Below are 16,175 nucleotides of genomic sequence, written 5' to 3'. Positions count from 1 at the left end.
TGCCTGCATTCCCTAATGCACGTAAATAACATAGTAAATATATCTACCTGAATCACTCTCACCACCATCCGGGTAGACATTACCACCTTCCTAGAGCATATTTGTCCACCTTGCCATACTGCTATTGTGTGAGGTGCACATTTATGTAACTATAGATGCATTTGACCTATTAGAGCTTCACATCAGTGTGTCATTCCATAGATGCTATAATTATCTTTCTGGGCTGATGGTATCTTATATTGGCCCAGGTGTTGTTTACATCAATAGAAATGTATTAAGATGTAAACTTCAGGGGCTGAAGAGATGGCTCAGAAGTTAAGAGCACTTGAAGCCAAGAGTCAGCATCAGGTATCTATCTTCCTTAATCACTTTCCACTTGAACCTAAAGCTTGCTCCTAAAGACCATCTGACTGGCAATTCCTAGGATTTCCTGTATCCAGCTCTCTAGCACTGGGATTGCAGACATGCACCCTTGCTCCGTATTTTTTATATGGTGATAGGGATCCAAATTCAGGTTCTCGTACTTACACAGGGGGCGCTTTACCAATTAGACCATTTCCCCAGCCTCCTATGGAGATTTTGTTGTTTTATTGAAACAGTTTTATTACATAGGCTGATCTTATTCTCAACTGGCTTTCCTCGGCCTCTCTGCTGGGTTACAGGTATATGAACCATCCTGTTTGACTGACTCAAGGTGGGGCAAAGCTACAGATGCCATAAAACTATTATTAATTGTGATGTGTGAGTCATCCCAGGGCTGGAATTTGAGGGTTCTCGTCTCCTTTAAGAATTATTCATTTTTCCCTGGTTGTTATTATCAAGAAATGTAGTCCACAGCCGGGCGGTGGTGGCGCTCGCCTTTAATCCCAGCACTCGGGAGGCAGAGGCAGGCGGATCTCTGTGAGTTCGAGACCAGCCTGGGCTACAGAGTGAGTTCCAGGACAGGCTCTAGAAACTACAGGGAAACCCTGTCTCGAAAAACCCGAAAAAAAAAGAAGAAGAAGAAATGTAGTCCACAGTGAACATTTGACGTTTGATACTGTGAAACTTTGGGCATTTATATGGGGGGGGAAATCCTTGAACTGGTGAAATGGCTCAGTGAGTAAAAGGGTTTCTTACAAGCCTCCCTGAGCCTCCCTGAGCCTCCCTGAGCCCACATGGTAGGAGAGAACTAACTCCTTCAAGTTCTTGTCTTCTGAACTCATTTTGCATACGCACACACCCAGTAGGTAAATAAATTTTTTTAATTGTTTAATTCTTTAGAGAATGTTGAGGCAGCCAATCCAGTTAACTTGGGCCCCAAGTTCAGTCTTGCCTTCTTTGTATAAAGGTTCCGTTGTCAGCTCAGTTTTCAAGTCCTTTGCGTTCTTTTGACCATGTCTGTATGTATTTGCAGCTTGGAATGAGACTAGGGTTTGAGTTGGCTTGTGAAGATTCATGAACAGTGTATCTCCTCTCCATGATTCCATACATGTACCCATACAAATAAGGATTTCCCCTTCGGCAATCCTTCTAGTTTTCTGGCCAGAAAAGTACAGTTTTCTATGAGTTTTAGGTAACTACAACCTCCAATTCATAAAATGAGAGATCTAAGAATAATTAACTAGGAGCCCGTCCTCCAGACAAGTACTGATGATACATGATGCCTCAGTTGTAAAGCATTTGTGATTTTCCAGACACCTCAGGTTGCTCTTTAAGATTATGCCTTTGTCTTTTAATTGTAATCCTTGAAGCAAGTGAACTGAAAACTCTGGGAGTTGGTCAGTGGTTCACTGTATAGGATGTGGCAGGCTCATCACCACATTGTCACCAGGTGAATCGGGCTCTTCCTCGTTCCAACATGGTCTACAATCTCTATGAGTATTCAGTACCAGAGGACATGTACCAAGAACATATCAACGAGATCAACACTGAGTTGTCAGCACCCGACATTGAGGGCGTATATGAAACTCAGGTGATTATCTTCCTGGCCAGTGACCACTTGGATGATAAGAAGAGAGATTCCACAGGAATGGGCATGGGTTGGGAAAGCCCCATAGGAAAGTGGTTCTCAGCAGCATGTCTACCTAAGGTGGCTTCTAAATGAAGACAGGCTGTGCTGGGGTATGTGGCCTCAGATTGAGCTGTGGTGCTAGCATCTTCCATTTGGCCCAACACACTACCCACTCTTCCAGGTCCCATTGTTATTCCGGGCTCTTGTACAGCTGGGCTGTGTGTGTGTCGTCAACAAACAGCTAGTAAGGCACCTTTCAGGCTGGGAAGCTGAAACCTTTGCCCTCGAGCACCTAGAAATGCGTTCACTAGCCCAGTTCAGCTACTTGGAACCAGGTATGGCCCCACCAACAGCCCTATCACCTGCCCTGTATCCCTTGCATCTCAAGCAATGAATTTACTTTTTTCTACAGGGAGTATCCGCCACATCTACCTGTACCACTACTCACAGGGCCACAAGGCACTCTTTGGGATCTTTATCCCCTCTCAGCGAAGAGCATCTGTGTTTGTGTTGGATACTGTGAGTCCTTTGGTACAGGGTACATGAGAATATGTGGGTAAGAGAGGATATGGGGAAGAAAGACACTCCTATTGCCATTCAATTAGAAATAGAAAGGCAGACTGGGCAGTGGTTGCACACACCTTTAATCCCAGCACTTGGGAAGCAGAGGCAGTTGGATCTCTGAGTTCCAGGACAGCCAGGGCTACACAGAGAAATCTTGTCTCAGAAAACAAAAAAAAAAAAGAAAGAAAAAGACATGACTACCCAGCTTCACAGAACACACATATATGTGTACACACATATATAGTAGGCCTAAAAGTTGGTGTTTGCCTAGGTACGCAGCAACCAAATGCCCAACCTCAGTGCCCTGTACTCAGCAGAGCATAGCCTACTACTGGAAAAGGTGGGCCCCAAGCTCCTGCCTCCCCCGAAACACACCTTTGAAGTTCGTGCTGAAACCAACTTGAAAACCATTTGCAGAGCCATCGTACGCTTCCTGCTTGCCTACAAGGTAAGAGAAGTTGGGGTCCAATGGTGGAACTCTCCTATCCCAAGGCTTTGTCCACTTAGCCCTTTCTGCCTTCTGCTCGACTCAGGAAGAGCGCCGGGGACCCACACTCATCGCTGTTCAGTCTAACTGGGAACTGTGTAGACTGGCCAGTGAGATTCCTATCTTAGAGGAGTTCCCACTAGTGCCTGTCCGAGTGACTGACAAGATCAGTTATGGAGTTCTGGACTGGCAACGCCACGGAGCCCGCCGAATGATCCGACACTACCTCAATTTAGACACTTGCCTTTCACAGGCCTTCGAGATGAGCAGGTGAGGAATAGGGTATAGCTCAGTAGTAGAACTTAGCTAAAAGTGTGATTCCCAGTGCCACACAAACAAGAAGAGAGATCAAGTGAGGCACCCTGGGTGCCTACAGTGTGTGATCCTGTGAGTGGTCCCAAAATGATGCTAGTGTACTTGGGACTGAACCTGTACCTCTGTACAGGTATTTCCACATCCCTGTTGGGAACCTACCAGAAGACATTTCCACCTTTGGCTCCGACCTCTTTTTTGCACGCCACCTCCAGCGCCACAACCACCTGCTTTGGCTGTCCCCTACCTCTCGACCTGACCTGGGTGGGAAGGAAGCTGATGACAACCGCCTTGTTATGGAGTTTGATGACCGAGCCACTGTGGAGATCAATAATTCTGGCTGTTATTCCACTGGTGAGTGAGAGAAGGGAGCACTTCCACCCCGCCATTTAATGATTCCTTATCACCTGAGGCTCAGTGCTCAACCATATAGAATAAGCCCAAAGGCAAATCTTAAGAAATGGATACCGGCAGTCATATGTTGGTCAGAGATCATGTGACATGCCTGACATCACTAGGCATCACTGACCAGCTCAGGCCTGGGAGATGATCCCAGTGCTGGCAAGAATACATGGACAACTGTGTTTTCCTGCAGTGTGCGTGGAGCTGGACATTCAAAATCTGGCCGTCAACACCATCCTCCAGTCCCACCATATCAATGACATGGAGGGAGCTGGCAGCATGGGCATCAGCTTCGATGTGATCCAACAGGCCTCCCTAGAGGACATGGTCACAGGCAATCAAGCTACCAGTGCCCCAGCCAGCTATGATGAGACAGCCCTCTGTTCTAGTACCTTCAGGTATCTACTCTCATATAATGTGCTATCTTCTTAGACAGGACAGCAAGGAGATGGCAACCTCCACTTTAGAATGCTAAAGCCAAAGTCAGCAATACATTTTTTTATATTTTGACAGGGTCTCTATGTAGCTCTGAATGGCCTGGAACTCAATATATAGACTAGGCTTGGTCTCAAATTTATAGAGATTCACATATCTCTGCCTTCCAAGTGCTGGGATTAAAGGCATATACCACACATCTACCTTTTTTATTATTATTATTTTATTATTTCCATTTGCGTGTGTGTGCGCACGCGTGCGCATGTGTGCATGAGTATATTTGGCCACAGAGGCCAAAGGAGTTAGATACCCTAGAACTGCAGTTACAGGAAGTTGTAGGTGTTGGAAATTGAACTTCAGTTCTGTGGAGGTGTAGTACATGCTCTTAACTGCTGTGCAAACTTCAGCGTTAGAATCAGCATTCCTGAGATATCTCTTCCTTGCGACATAATGCAATCCAGGGTCCACATGTCCCTGAGCATACCCTGCCTAGTTACTAGTAGACAGTACAAGTGTTACCATCTGACCTTTTGAGGATAAAAGCTTCTCTCATGAAGAACTTTTTGATATCATAATTGTTTTGAGTGTAATCAAAGGAGTATCTGCAAGAAATTCCCAGGGCACCCAGTCACAGTAGCCAGAGGTATGATCAGTCCTGGCTCCTAGTGATGGAATAGTGTGTGTGTGTGTGTGTGTGTGTGTGTGTGTGTGTGTGTGTGTGTGTGTGTGTGTGTTGTTCCTTTGTGCCATAAACACAGAGCACTTTCACTCTGCCCATATTCCTATATCCCTGCAAAGTGGTGCAGTCTCCAGCATGCTAGAGATGGCAAAGCCAAAGTCAGAAGGGCTGAGGTTATGATGTGTTACTGTGGATGAGTATGGGGTAGTCATTTCATGTCTGTGTTTTAGAACACATATTTCATCCCTGTTGCCTCCAAATGAAAGGAAAAAAGGAATTTGCTAAAGTAATAAGAAAACTAGGAGGGCTTGGAGCTGAGAGCAGACTTGTGGCAGAAAAAGTGTTTCAACCCTGAGCAGCACACTTGGCAGAGACTACCAATTGAGAGAAGTGAACATTTGTACAGGAAGCCATAAAAGTGACCACAGCACCCTATCTCTGATACTTTGTGGCTCATGTCCAGTCTGTGCTACCTGAGTGTTGCATTGGCCCCAGGAGCCTCCCCTGTGTCTCGCTGATGTCTAGAAAACCCAATTTGGGCCAGTCCCTGGTTCTTTACATGGAAGGCACATAACCAACTCTGTGGCTCTTTGTTCCTACTCTTCTGTCAGTGAAACCCCACACCTCAAAAAAAAAAAAAAAAGGTATATACTGCTATTGTAGAGGACATGAGTTCAGTTCCCAAAATTCTTGTTGAGTTCATAACCAGCTGTAAATCTAGCTCCAGTCTATCTTTTACCTTCTGGTTTCTGTGGATACTTGTACTCACTGTACATACTCTCACGGCTGCATGTAGGTTTTTTAAAAATTAAAAATACGTCTTAAGAAGGACAAAGGCCTATCAGGTGTCTTCTTGTCCAGGTGTGGTGAGCAAGATAGGGAGTTATATGGAGGGAAGTGGTAAGGAGGTGAAACTCACAAGTTATGGAACCAGGGAGTGAAATTTAGACTGGGAATTATGAGATGGGACAGTGATGCCAGCAGCAGCACACAGTGTGGGTCATCCTCCTTTGCCATCTTTCAGAATCCTGAAGAGCATGGTTGTTGGCTGGGTAAAGGAGATCACACAGTACCACAACATCTATGCTGACAACCAGGTTATGCACTTCTACCGCTGGCTCCAGTCACCATGCTCTCTGCTCCATGACCCAGCCTTACACCGGACACTACACAATATGATGAAGAAACTCTTCTTGCAGTGAGTGTTTCACCTCGGGCTATGGGCTGAGGGGCACAAGCCAAGTAAGTGCCTTTGGGAAGCATGAATCCCAGGACAGACTTAGGTGCTATTGTGGCTTTGTGCACTCATCTTTTCAGAAAGCTACGTAAAGCATCATGGTACTACTTCCTTCTTATATTAATATGTTCTCATGCACCTTGTTTGTTTCAATAATACACCTTAGCTGAGTGTAGTGGTTCACGCCTTTAACCCCAGGAGTTGGGCGAGACGGGTGCATCTCTGTGAGTTCAAGGCAGACTGGTCTACATAGTGATTACCAGGCCAGCCAGGACTAATGGTGAGAAACCCTGTCTCAAAAACAAAAGAAAACACTAAACACTAAGTGTGAATGTACCATACTAATGGACAGCCATGTCTAGTGTTGTGATACTAGAAGTAATAAGTGCTGGAGATATGGCTCCAGCAAGTGATTAGGTGCACTTGCTGCTCTTGCAGAGAGGACTTGGGTTCATTTCCCAGCATCCAGTTCCAAGAGATCTGACACTCTCTACTGGGCTTCTCTGGCCTTTGCTGACACTGCAAACATGCAGTATATTTAACATACATGCAAGGAAAATACTCATAAAAATAAATAAGTCTAAAAAGAATAACTAAAATTAAGAGAGATTGTGAAGTTAAGTGGACAGAGAGGTAATGGGGAGGAGCTATGAAGAGCTGGGGGAAGGAAAAGAGTATTAAATTACATTGTAGGAAATTCTTTTGTTTTGGTTTGGTTTTGTTTTTGATTTTTCGATGCAGTTTCTCTGTAGCCCCGGCTGTCCTGGAACTCACTCTGTAGACCAGGCTGGCCTCAAACTCACAGATCCACCTGCCTCTCAAGTGCTGGGATTAAAGCTATGTGCCGCCACCACCGGGCTCATAATCAGGTGGGGGGGGGGGGAACCATGAATGAAGGTCATGTATGGTAGCTATCTGTTACCTTTGCTTCTGCTATCTTTCTACCATACTGGATATAACCAGACTCCCATCTAAAATCAGGGGAGGGAATCTTACTCTGCCATGGTAGATGCACCTGTAGTCACAGCTACTCAGAAGGCTAAGGCATGAGGATTGCCTGAGTCCTAAAATTTAGGGTCAGGCCTAGTAGTGGAGCCAGACCTCATCTGTTTTTGTTTTTTAATGTGTATGATTTAACAGGTCTGCCAGCTTTCTAATAATGACCTGGAAACTTTTAATTAATTTTGAAAGCTTGGCTTGTTCCCAACTAGCTCTTAAACCTTAAACTAACCAGTTTATATTAACCTGCATTCTGCCACATGACTTGTTATTTCTTCTCAGTACTGTTCATCTGTATGCCCTGCTTCCTCCACATCTGGCTGACAAATCTCCCACCTCAGATTCTTTTGTTTTGTTTTGTTTTGTTTTGTTTTGTTTTGTTTTGTTTTGTTTTGAGACAGGGTTTCTCTGTAGCTTTGGAGCATGTCCTGGAACTAGATCTTGTAGACCAGGCTGGCCTCGAACTCACAAAGATTCACCTGCCTCTGCCTCCCAAGTGCTGGGATTAAAGGCATCCACCACCACTGCCCAGCTGTCACCTCAAATTCTTTCCCAGATTTCCTATCTTCCCCCAGAAATCCCACCTATCCTCCCTGCCTAGCTATTGGCCATTCAGCTCTTTATTAAACCAATCAGAAGGTGCCTTATGCAGGTGAGGAAACACATCTTCACACAGTGTACTAAAAGATTATCCCAACTTGCATGAGTGTTTTGCTTTCCTGTGTATATGTACCATGTTTGTCTCTGGTATCCAGAGAGGCCAGAAAAAATGTAATGGATCCCCCAGAACTGTAGTTATAGATGATTGTGACCATCCCTGCTAGGATGCTGCTGGGAATCAAACCTGGGTCCTCTGGAAGAGCAGCCAAAATTCTTAACCATTTAGCCATTTCTCCAGCCCCCAAACCTCATCTTAAAAGCCAGAAAGAGAGGAAGAGAGGGAATGGGAAATGAATTTGGCATGTAAAATAAGAAAAGATAGTTTTTTTAAAAAAATGAATTTAAAAAAAAGAAAGGGGGGAAAAAAGAAAGAAATCTCTTCCTTTTTGCCCTTGTGCTCATTCTAAGTATAGTTAGGATACTTGTTGTTTCAATATCACATGGTCTTCTTCATAGTTTCTCTTCATATTCCCTGACTTCATTTTATACCAGGGTACCTCTTTAATTATGAACTTACTCCTCAGGCTCATTGCTGAGTTCAAGCGACTGGGATCATCAGTCATCTATGCCAACTTCAATCGCATCATCCTCTGTACAAAGAAACGCTGGATAGAGGATGCCCTTGCCTATGTGGAATATATCACAAACAGGTTAGTGTCGGGGGCATCTTGGTGATGCAGCTGCCGTGGCTTTGGAGAGATACTTGAAGGGTACAGCACACACCAACGGTCAAGCATAGCAGCATGAAAAAGTGGTTACTCATGTTTACCTGCATGGACAACTCAGATATAAAACATTCAAGTCTGAAATACTCAGGAAATACCTGCTATTTTTAAGAAGGTTCTGTAAAGTGCTGTTGCATAAACTTTTCACAGATGTGGGCATGAGCACATGGGAGTGTTCTGATTCCAGGCATTCAGTCATATGGAGCTCTCAATTGCTGGACTCCATGTTGTACCTTTGGCTTCAGGCAGTGATTCCTGCCTTAATGAATCATATTCACAAATCTGTTTGGGCTCAGAGGCTCCAATGTAAACAATATGAAGTCTTGAGCTTTTCTTTTAGATTTTATTTTGAGAGACTTGGGGAGGGGTGGGATGTGTGACCAGAGCAAAAGAGGTTATCAGTCAGATCCATGGAGCTATAGTTACAGGACTTTGTGAGCTGCCCAATCTGAACTCCAATTCTGATAGAACAGTAAACATTTACAGCAAATACTCATGTACATCAAGATAAATCTTAAAAAGAGAGAGAGAGAAGAGGCGGAGTATGTTTAAGACTTCCTTACTGGTAGGTACCATGTATGGGATAAGTAATAGAGGCCAACTTGGCTAGCGGTGTTAAGGATGAAGAAAACTGAGGGCTGGAGAGATGGCTCAGAGGTTAAGAGCACTGACTGCTCTTCCAGAGGTCCTGACTTCAATTCCTAGCAACCACATGGTGGCTCACAACCATCTGTAATGAGACCTAGTACCCTCTTCTGTTCTGCAGACAGAAAACTGCATACATAATAAATAATAAATCTAAAAAAAAGGATGAAGAAAACTTGTAGGTGCTGGAAAACAGGAAGCAATGCTAAGATAGAGACAGTGGACCCTGGGCCCTGCCCTGGCTTCCTTCTGGGTCACCTTCATTCCCAGGCAGCTTCTTCAGTATCATAGAAAGTTTGAGGGACTGTCTGAATGATGTTTATATGTAAGTTAAAAAAAAAAAAAAAAGAGGGTACATGGCTACAAAGGAAAAGAAAAAATAAGGAAAGCTGTTATGTCACTTTAGTACTTTCTGGCTTCTTGCAGCATCCATTCTAAAGAGATCTTCCATTCCCTGACAATCTCTTTCTCTCGATGCTGGGAATTTCTTCTCTGGATGGATCCATCCAACTATGGTGGAATCAAAGGAAAAGTTCCATCTAGTATTCATTGTGGACAGGTAAGAGAGCTAGGTAGGGCTGGTTCCACATATGTATGGGGCCACATTCATACTCATGTGACAAGTAATGCTTTCCTGGGGCCTCAGTCAATGGTAGCAAAGAACTGACTCCACCCAGTTCATCAGCTTATAGAAAAAGTTGAAAGCATAGAATTAGTCCTAGTAAGGGCAAAGAGCTTTCCATGAGACAAAAATTGGCAAAATTTGTGGAAAAGTGGGAGGAGGGGGAGCTGTGGAGACAGTGACAAAGCCAAAGGTGCAAGAGCAGACACCTTGGGAGCTGAAACAGCTCAAGTAGATGGGTGTCTGGGCAGTAGTTTCAGGTGCTCACAGAGAGTCAACAGTGCCCACTTTACACAGGATGGGATTCAGGGTTAGTGAAGATGGAAATTCTGGCATCTACTTGCCCATTCTGAGAACAACTTACCATCGGGAAAAAGCATGTGGTATCAGTTCAAGGGATGCATAGTTGTGAAAAGATGAGGTCCAGAAGCTAGCAGGTGGAGATGCACAGATGTGAGCCATACCTGTGGTGAATAGAGGTTGCAGCAAGGAGCCATGTGGGGGACAGGCTATGGCATTTGTGAAATGGAAATATGGGTAATCATCTCATGGTAGAATAGTACCCAGGGAGTAGGCTGAGACAGCAGACCTTTGCTCTCCATGGGGTATTCACAGATAACCAAAAGGGGAAGCTCTGGCCCACAGGAAGACTAGAAGCTGGGGTCTCCATAATCAGCGAATCTGGGGGGACAAGGCCAAGGCTTCCTTAGGTTCCATGACTCCCAAGGCCTGGACAGGAGCAGTTCTACTTAGAAGAGATGGGTTTAGAAGATAGACCTCACTGAGGAAAGAAAGGAAATGTGGCCATCAGGATAGTGACAGAGTGTTAATGTAGTTTCTGCATGTAGTGAATTCACCCTGGCAGGAATACAGGCATCTAGTCAAGTTGGGTCTGTGGGTAATAGTCACCAAATCAAGAAGTTCTACTTTGTGAGATGGGTTCCAACTGTGTAGCTTAGGCTGGCCTTGAAACCCTCATCTCCAGTAGCATCCTGAGTATGGCCACAGATTCGAGGTACCACCCCCAGCTAAAGAAGAAATTGGTAAGTTCAGAAGAAGAAGCTGGTCACCAGGGAGTTCTTGTTGGTTAGCCCTATTGAAAGGGAGAGTTTGATAATTTTGACATGTCTTCTAAAGCATAAATGAAAATCACAGTTCCCAGTCACCCAAGTGAGCTAGACATGCTCCATGGAACACTGGTCTTACAATGTCAGAATCCAGGAGACTCAGGCTGGAGGAGTTCTGTCTCTGTCTTGTTGCTCTATATTATTACCATGTTGGAAATAGGGGTTATCTTTCTATTACAGCAAGACTCCCAGGAAAGAGAGGAAACCAAGGATGAGGATGAGGATGAGAATGAGGAAGAGGATGAGAATGAGGAAGAGGGGATGGAGGAATCTGAGGTTGAAGACCTACTGGAGAACAATTGGAACATTTTGCAGTTTTTGCCACAGGCGGCCTCTTGCCAGAGCTACTTCCTCATGATTGTCTCAGGTGAGTCAAGCTGGAGCTGGACAACCAGCTGAGTTATATTAAAAATGGTTCTGGCTCTTTGTTGTGGAGAGGAAAATTGTTGGAAATTTCAATTTGGTGGAATTGCTGTTTTCTTTACCTGTTCCAGCATTAGGAACTGAGGACAGATGATAAAAGGGCTCTCTGTCTTCTCTCTAGACCTTTTAAGCAGCTGCCCCTAAGGTGTTTCCAGTTCTATTTCTAACATCCCTGGGAACATGTGCATGCATATGCAGTAATAAAGCTGGCCTCTGGGACTTCACTAACTAGAAATCTCTTATACCTTGAAAGTATTTGTAGACATGGTTATCATGTTCAGTAATCATACAACTTAGAGTGTTTTTATAATTCACTGCCACTCATAAAAACAGAAAAACTGAGGGTGAACATGCTCATTAAATTGTTGGCGTAGATAGGACTTCTCATACACACCACAGGTCTGCACCAACAGGTGGTTTTGTTGTCATTGCTTATGTCCTTGTCTACTTCTTTTGAGTCTTCACCTTTGCAAGTTGTCTCAAGAAATACTCCAGGTTAGCCAGGTAGTAGTGACATAATGCCTTTAATCCCAATACTCAGGGAGACAGAAGCAGGTGGATCTCTGAGTTTGAGAGGCCAGTCTTGGTCTACAGAGCAAGTTCTAGGACAGCCAGAGATATACAGAGAAACAACCCTGCCTCCAAAAAAAAAAAAAAAAAAAAAAAAAAAAACCTTTAAAAAAAAAGAAGAAGGAAGAAATAGTCCAGGTATGTACGTTCAGATTTTAGGAGTACTGTCAGCATTTGCTGTTAAGGATCTATTTTCACACACTTGTTATTCTATTTATTCCCTGAATTCATCTACATCAGTTTTTTGTTTGTTTGTTTTGGTTTGGTTTGGGGGGGGGGTGTTTTGGTTTGTTTTGAGACAAGGTTTCTCAGTATAGCCCTTGCTGTCCTGGAGCTTGCTCTATAGACTAGGCCTTAATCTCAGAGTCTGTCTCCCAAGTACTGGGCACTGCCTGACTACAAGTTCCTTTCTTATATCCAATTTTCCAGTTCTCTCCTTGAAAGTTATCACTAGCAATGGTATTTCAGATATCTAACCATCTGGCCAGCCACAGGGCTCCTTCAAATTCTGAGGTATTTTTCAGCACATCACTGACTCTCAGGCCCTGTGACCTAATTCTGCCTCTCTCTGCAGCATACATCGTGGCTGTGTACCATAGCATGAAGAATGAGTTGAGACACAGTGTTCCGAGTAGTACCCCTATGAAGAGGAAGAGGGCTAGCCAGTTCTCCCAAGAGGCTAACGTGGCAGCTGGAGCCCTTCCTGGTGAGCAGTCTCTGGTCACGGAAGAACCATGCTGTGTGCCTCAGATGATATAGGCAAATGGGTAGGAGATACCCATTGCCAGCTGAATCTGCCCCTTAGCACTCTTTCTTTCCTAGGAATGATCACCTTCTCTCAAGATTATGTGGCAAATGAGCTCACTCAGAGCTTCTTCACCATCACTCAGAAAATTCAGAAGAAAGTCACAGGTTCTCGGAGCTCCACTGAGCCCTCAGAGATGTTCCCTGTCCTCCCTGGGTCACACTTACTGCTCAATAATCCTGCTCTGGAGTTCATCAAATATGTGTGCAAGGTGAGGGCAGATATAAATCCTTCAGTCATTCCATCAGGATTTGCTGGTTACCTATCACATGCAACCATTGTTGAAGCATTTGGGCTCAGGAGAAGCCCCACTGATAGGTCTGGACCTGGAACCAGGCAAAGAGGCTCTAGAGTAGGAAAGCTGGTGTGCTGGGAAAGTTATAGCAGGTGGAAGTAGAAGTTTATGGATCACCTGCCACCAGTGGGCCTGATGAGCCAGAACAGACCTCTGAGACCAAATGAGGTGACAGCTTGTTTTCTGGGAAAGGCAGGCCAGCATAGTGAGATGATATCACCAGTGACCATGTGGGGTCATTACTCAAAGCACTTACTGTTCATTGTGCCATCTGAGCGTCCCAGTGCTTCACTCTGAGGCTGAACACTGAATATCAAATGACTACACCTTAGGGTTTAAGATAGTGAGCTAGGAATGTTTCTTCTCTACAAATACACTTTGGACAGTCACTGACCCACCTTTCCCAGAAAACAAGCTGGGATGAACTGCATTTTGCAATCTGTAGTCCTTTTTAGCTCATTTCTGCACAAGTTTCCTGTCTGAACATGAGGATATCCAGTTCCAGAACCTTTTTCCACTGAGAAATGTTTACTCCTTTTTGGAATCTTTATTAGGCTGGGTATGATGGCTCACCTCTTCATTCCCAGCCCAAGAGAAGACTGAGACACATAGGAAGATCATAGTTTAAGGACAGCCTGTATCTTCAAAGGGCTGTAGAGTAAAACTCTTGTCTTTAAGGAAAAAATGAATAACAAAAAAACTTAATTGGCTTTATTTTATCTGCTTTATTTTTGGATTCTGTATTTTTTCCATATTGTTGTGTTCATCTGCTAGTACATGCAGAGGGGTTTTTGTGTTCTTTCTCATGGTGGTTTGTCTGATTTCAGTATTGGAGTGATGCTGACCTCCTAATATAGGTTACGGTGTCCTCCCCCTTTGGTTTCTGGTTAAGGTATTGTATAGAATCAATGTTTCTTACCTGAAGTGTTTAATATATTCATCAGTGAAGTCTCCACTCACTGTCAGAAAGTTGCCACTATAGAGAATCTGCTCTTCCTGAGGCTTCCAGATGGGAAGAGGAAGGGCTAAGATGATACTTGGAAATGAGCTTAAAAGAGGTGTTTGGTCTAGCCAGAGTAGCAGAAAGGCCTGGGAACTACTTCCTAATGGGCTGTGGTCGCCATAGGTATTGTCTCTGGACACAAACATCACAAATCAGGTGAATAAGCTGAACCGAGACCTACTACGCCTGATAGACGTTGGTGAATTCTCTGAGGAGGCACAGTTCAGGAATCCCTGCCACTCCTATGTGCTCCCTGAGGTGATTTGTTACAGCTGTAATTTCTGCCGAGACCTGGACCTATGCAAAGATTCCTCCTTCTCTCAGGTGAGCTCAGCTGGTGATCAGAACCTCTAAATGTCCAAAGTGGTTTGGGACATGTAGCCTAGCCTGTAGTAGCCAACCTACTGCCCAAAGACTCACTTATGGATTAAAACACGCCAACCCCAAGCCATCCCACCACAGCATGCTAGAAAATTGCCTTTAAAAGGTCTGATCATCACAAATAAAAGGCTCAGGCAGCCAAGAGCAGTGATGGTTATGTTTGCCCCACCACTCCACTGACATCTTCACTTTACAGCAGCCCGATGTGCTATTGCCCAGGTGGGCCATGGCTACCACTCACACTGACTTCTCAGTCTTCCTCCCCACTCTCCCAGGATGGGGCCATCCTGCCTCGGTGGCTCTGCTCCAATTGTCAGGCCCCCTACGACTCAGCTGCCATTGAGTCAGCCTTGGTGGAAGCCCTCCAGAGGAAACTGATGGCCTTCACCCTGCAGGACCTGGTGAGTTCCCCAGTCTACCCCGGAGTTTCCAGACAGTATCAACATTTCAGAGAAAATAAAAGCATACTTGGGTCCTGAGTCTTGCCTCCAAGGCACTGCTCCAGGAGTCAGTCTTCATCCATGCAACTAGCCCACGGATTCTGTCCACATCTATTGGTACCTTCTAAGGGCACTTTCTTCCATCCGATGGAAGGAGATAGACAATAGACAGAAAACTCTGTCAGTGGTAGAGTACAAGAGCAGAGTAAAGAAAGCTTTGGCAGCACCTTATGAGCACCTGAGCAAAGTCCGTGGCTATATCTCTGGGCAACTGTTGGGACAGAAAAGGCTGGGACATGGGACACCCCCAGACCTTGGTAATCCAGGTTGGGGATACCCACAGCAAAGAGGAAGGAGCTGGCAAGATTATTCCTTGCATTTCATCAAGGCACTGAGTCCTGATGTGACTGCAGAAGGGAAATAAACTTGCCAATGTTTCCATGAGGCATCCTTCCTCAATAAGGCTAAAAAGCTGCAGATAGGATCCAATGTAATGATGATTTTAGCCATGATCAGTGGTCCTGCTTCCTTGTTTCAGGTATGCCTGAAGTGCCGAGGTATGAAAGAGACCCATATGCCTGTGTACTGCAGCTGTGCAGGAGACTTTGTTCTTACCATCCACACTGAGGTGGGCCATCCTCACAGACACACTGGGTCATTTGCCCCTCCCGTCTGAGTAGGACCCAGAGTCATTGTGTCTCTTTGTCCCTACAGGTCTTCATGGAACAGATTAGAATTTTCAGGAACATTGCCAAGCACTACAATATGTCATACCTCCAGGAGACCATAGAATGGCTGCTCCAAACAAGTCCTTAAGCCTAGGCTTAAAACACCTTGTTATCCCATAACAGGTATCTTAATGCCTGCTCCAGATGCCTGAACCACTGACCACCTGATTTTTCCAATCTCATGACCACAGTCTGGGAAGACCAGACTTCCAAAAAGTCTCAAGGTGTCATAAACAAGCATGAGCACGGAGTGCCTCTGTCCTCAGTGGTTGCCTTCTAAATAAACATGTTTTGAAGCTTCTGCTTTCTGCTCCCATACCAGCCCTTTCTTCTGCCTCCTGGCCTGAACCTAAGATAGGTTCTGAGATGTGGTAGGGGTGTAGACAGGGAGGATGCAGACCAACAGTCTTGTGCATTTTCAGACAAATGGGCCTTTCCCTCGGCTTCATGAGAGTAGAATTTGAGCTACTTTCTGAGAAGTCCAGGTTCTAAACATGTGGAGACCCAGGAATTTTGCTTCAGAGCAGAGTCTGAAGAGGGTTGTCACTCAGTGTCTTGAGTAAGACCTGGGGCTCTGTCTTGAGATGGGCTAAGATGGGCCTGAAAGGTAGAACATCTCTGAACTACCTAGTCTGTGTGGACT

General features: G+C 44.9%; 1 protein-coding gene across 1 annotated transcript in view; it reads left to right on the top strand.

The window, feature by feature from the left end:
* Pole (DNA polymerase epsilon, catalytic subunit) overlaps positions 1–15,836 on the top strand; it is a 52,715-nt gene extending 36,879 nt beyond the window's left edge. The window contains exons 33-49 of the mRNA XM_038346178.1: positions 1,814–1,954; positions 2,175–2,328; positions 2,406–2,512; positions 2,829–3,005; positions 3,091–3,314; positions 3,490–3,710; positions 3,952–4,156; positions 5,897–6,070; positions 8,293–8,418; positions 9,565–9,697; positions 11,068–11,254; positions 12,455–12,586; positions 12,703–12,896; positions 14,107–14,307; positions 14,640–14,765; positions 15,343–15,432; positions 15,519–15,836. Coding sequence (XP_038202106.1) covers positions 1,814–1,954; positions 2,175–2,328; positions 2,406–2,512; positions 2,829–3,005; positions 3,091–3,314; positions 3,490–3,710; positions 3,952–4,156; positions 5,897–6,070; positions 8,293–8,418; positions 9,565–9,697; positions 11,068–11,254; positions 12,455–12,586; positions 12,703–12,896; positions 14,107–14,307; positions 14,640–14,765; positions 15,343–15,432; positions 15,519–15,620 — 2,694 coding nt within the window. The 3' untranslated portion in view covers positions 15,621–15,836. The remainder of the gene's footprint in view (positions 1–1,813; positions 1,955–2,174; positions 2,329–2,405; positions 2,513–2,828; positions 3,006–3,090; positions 3,315–3,489; positions 3,711–3,951; positions 4,157–5,896; positions 6,071–8,292; positions 8,419–9,564; positions 9,698–11,067; positions 11,255–12,454; positions 12,587–12,702; positions 12,897–14,106; positions 14,308–14,639; positions 14,766–15,342; positions 15,433–15,518) is intronic.
* The last annotated feature ends 339 nt before the right edge of the window (positions 15,837–16,175 follow it).

This window comes from Arvicola amphibius, chromosome 10, assembly GCF_903992535.2.
Source record: "Arvicola amphibius chromosome 10, mArvAmp1.2, whole genome shotgun sequence".
In the NCBI taxonomy this organism is placed as follows: Eukaryota; Metazoa; Chordata; class Mammalia; order Rodentia; family Cricetidae; genus Arvicola; species Arvicola amphibius.
Note: the sequence above shows the minus strand (reverse complement) of the source record. Positions and strands in the feature narration are given on the sequence as shown.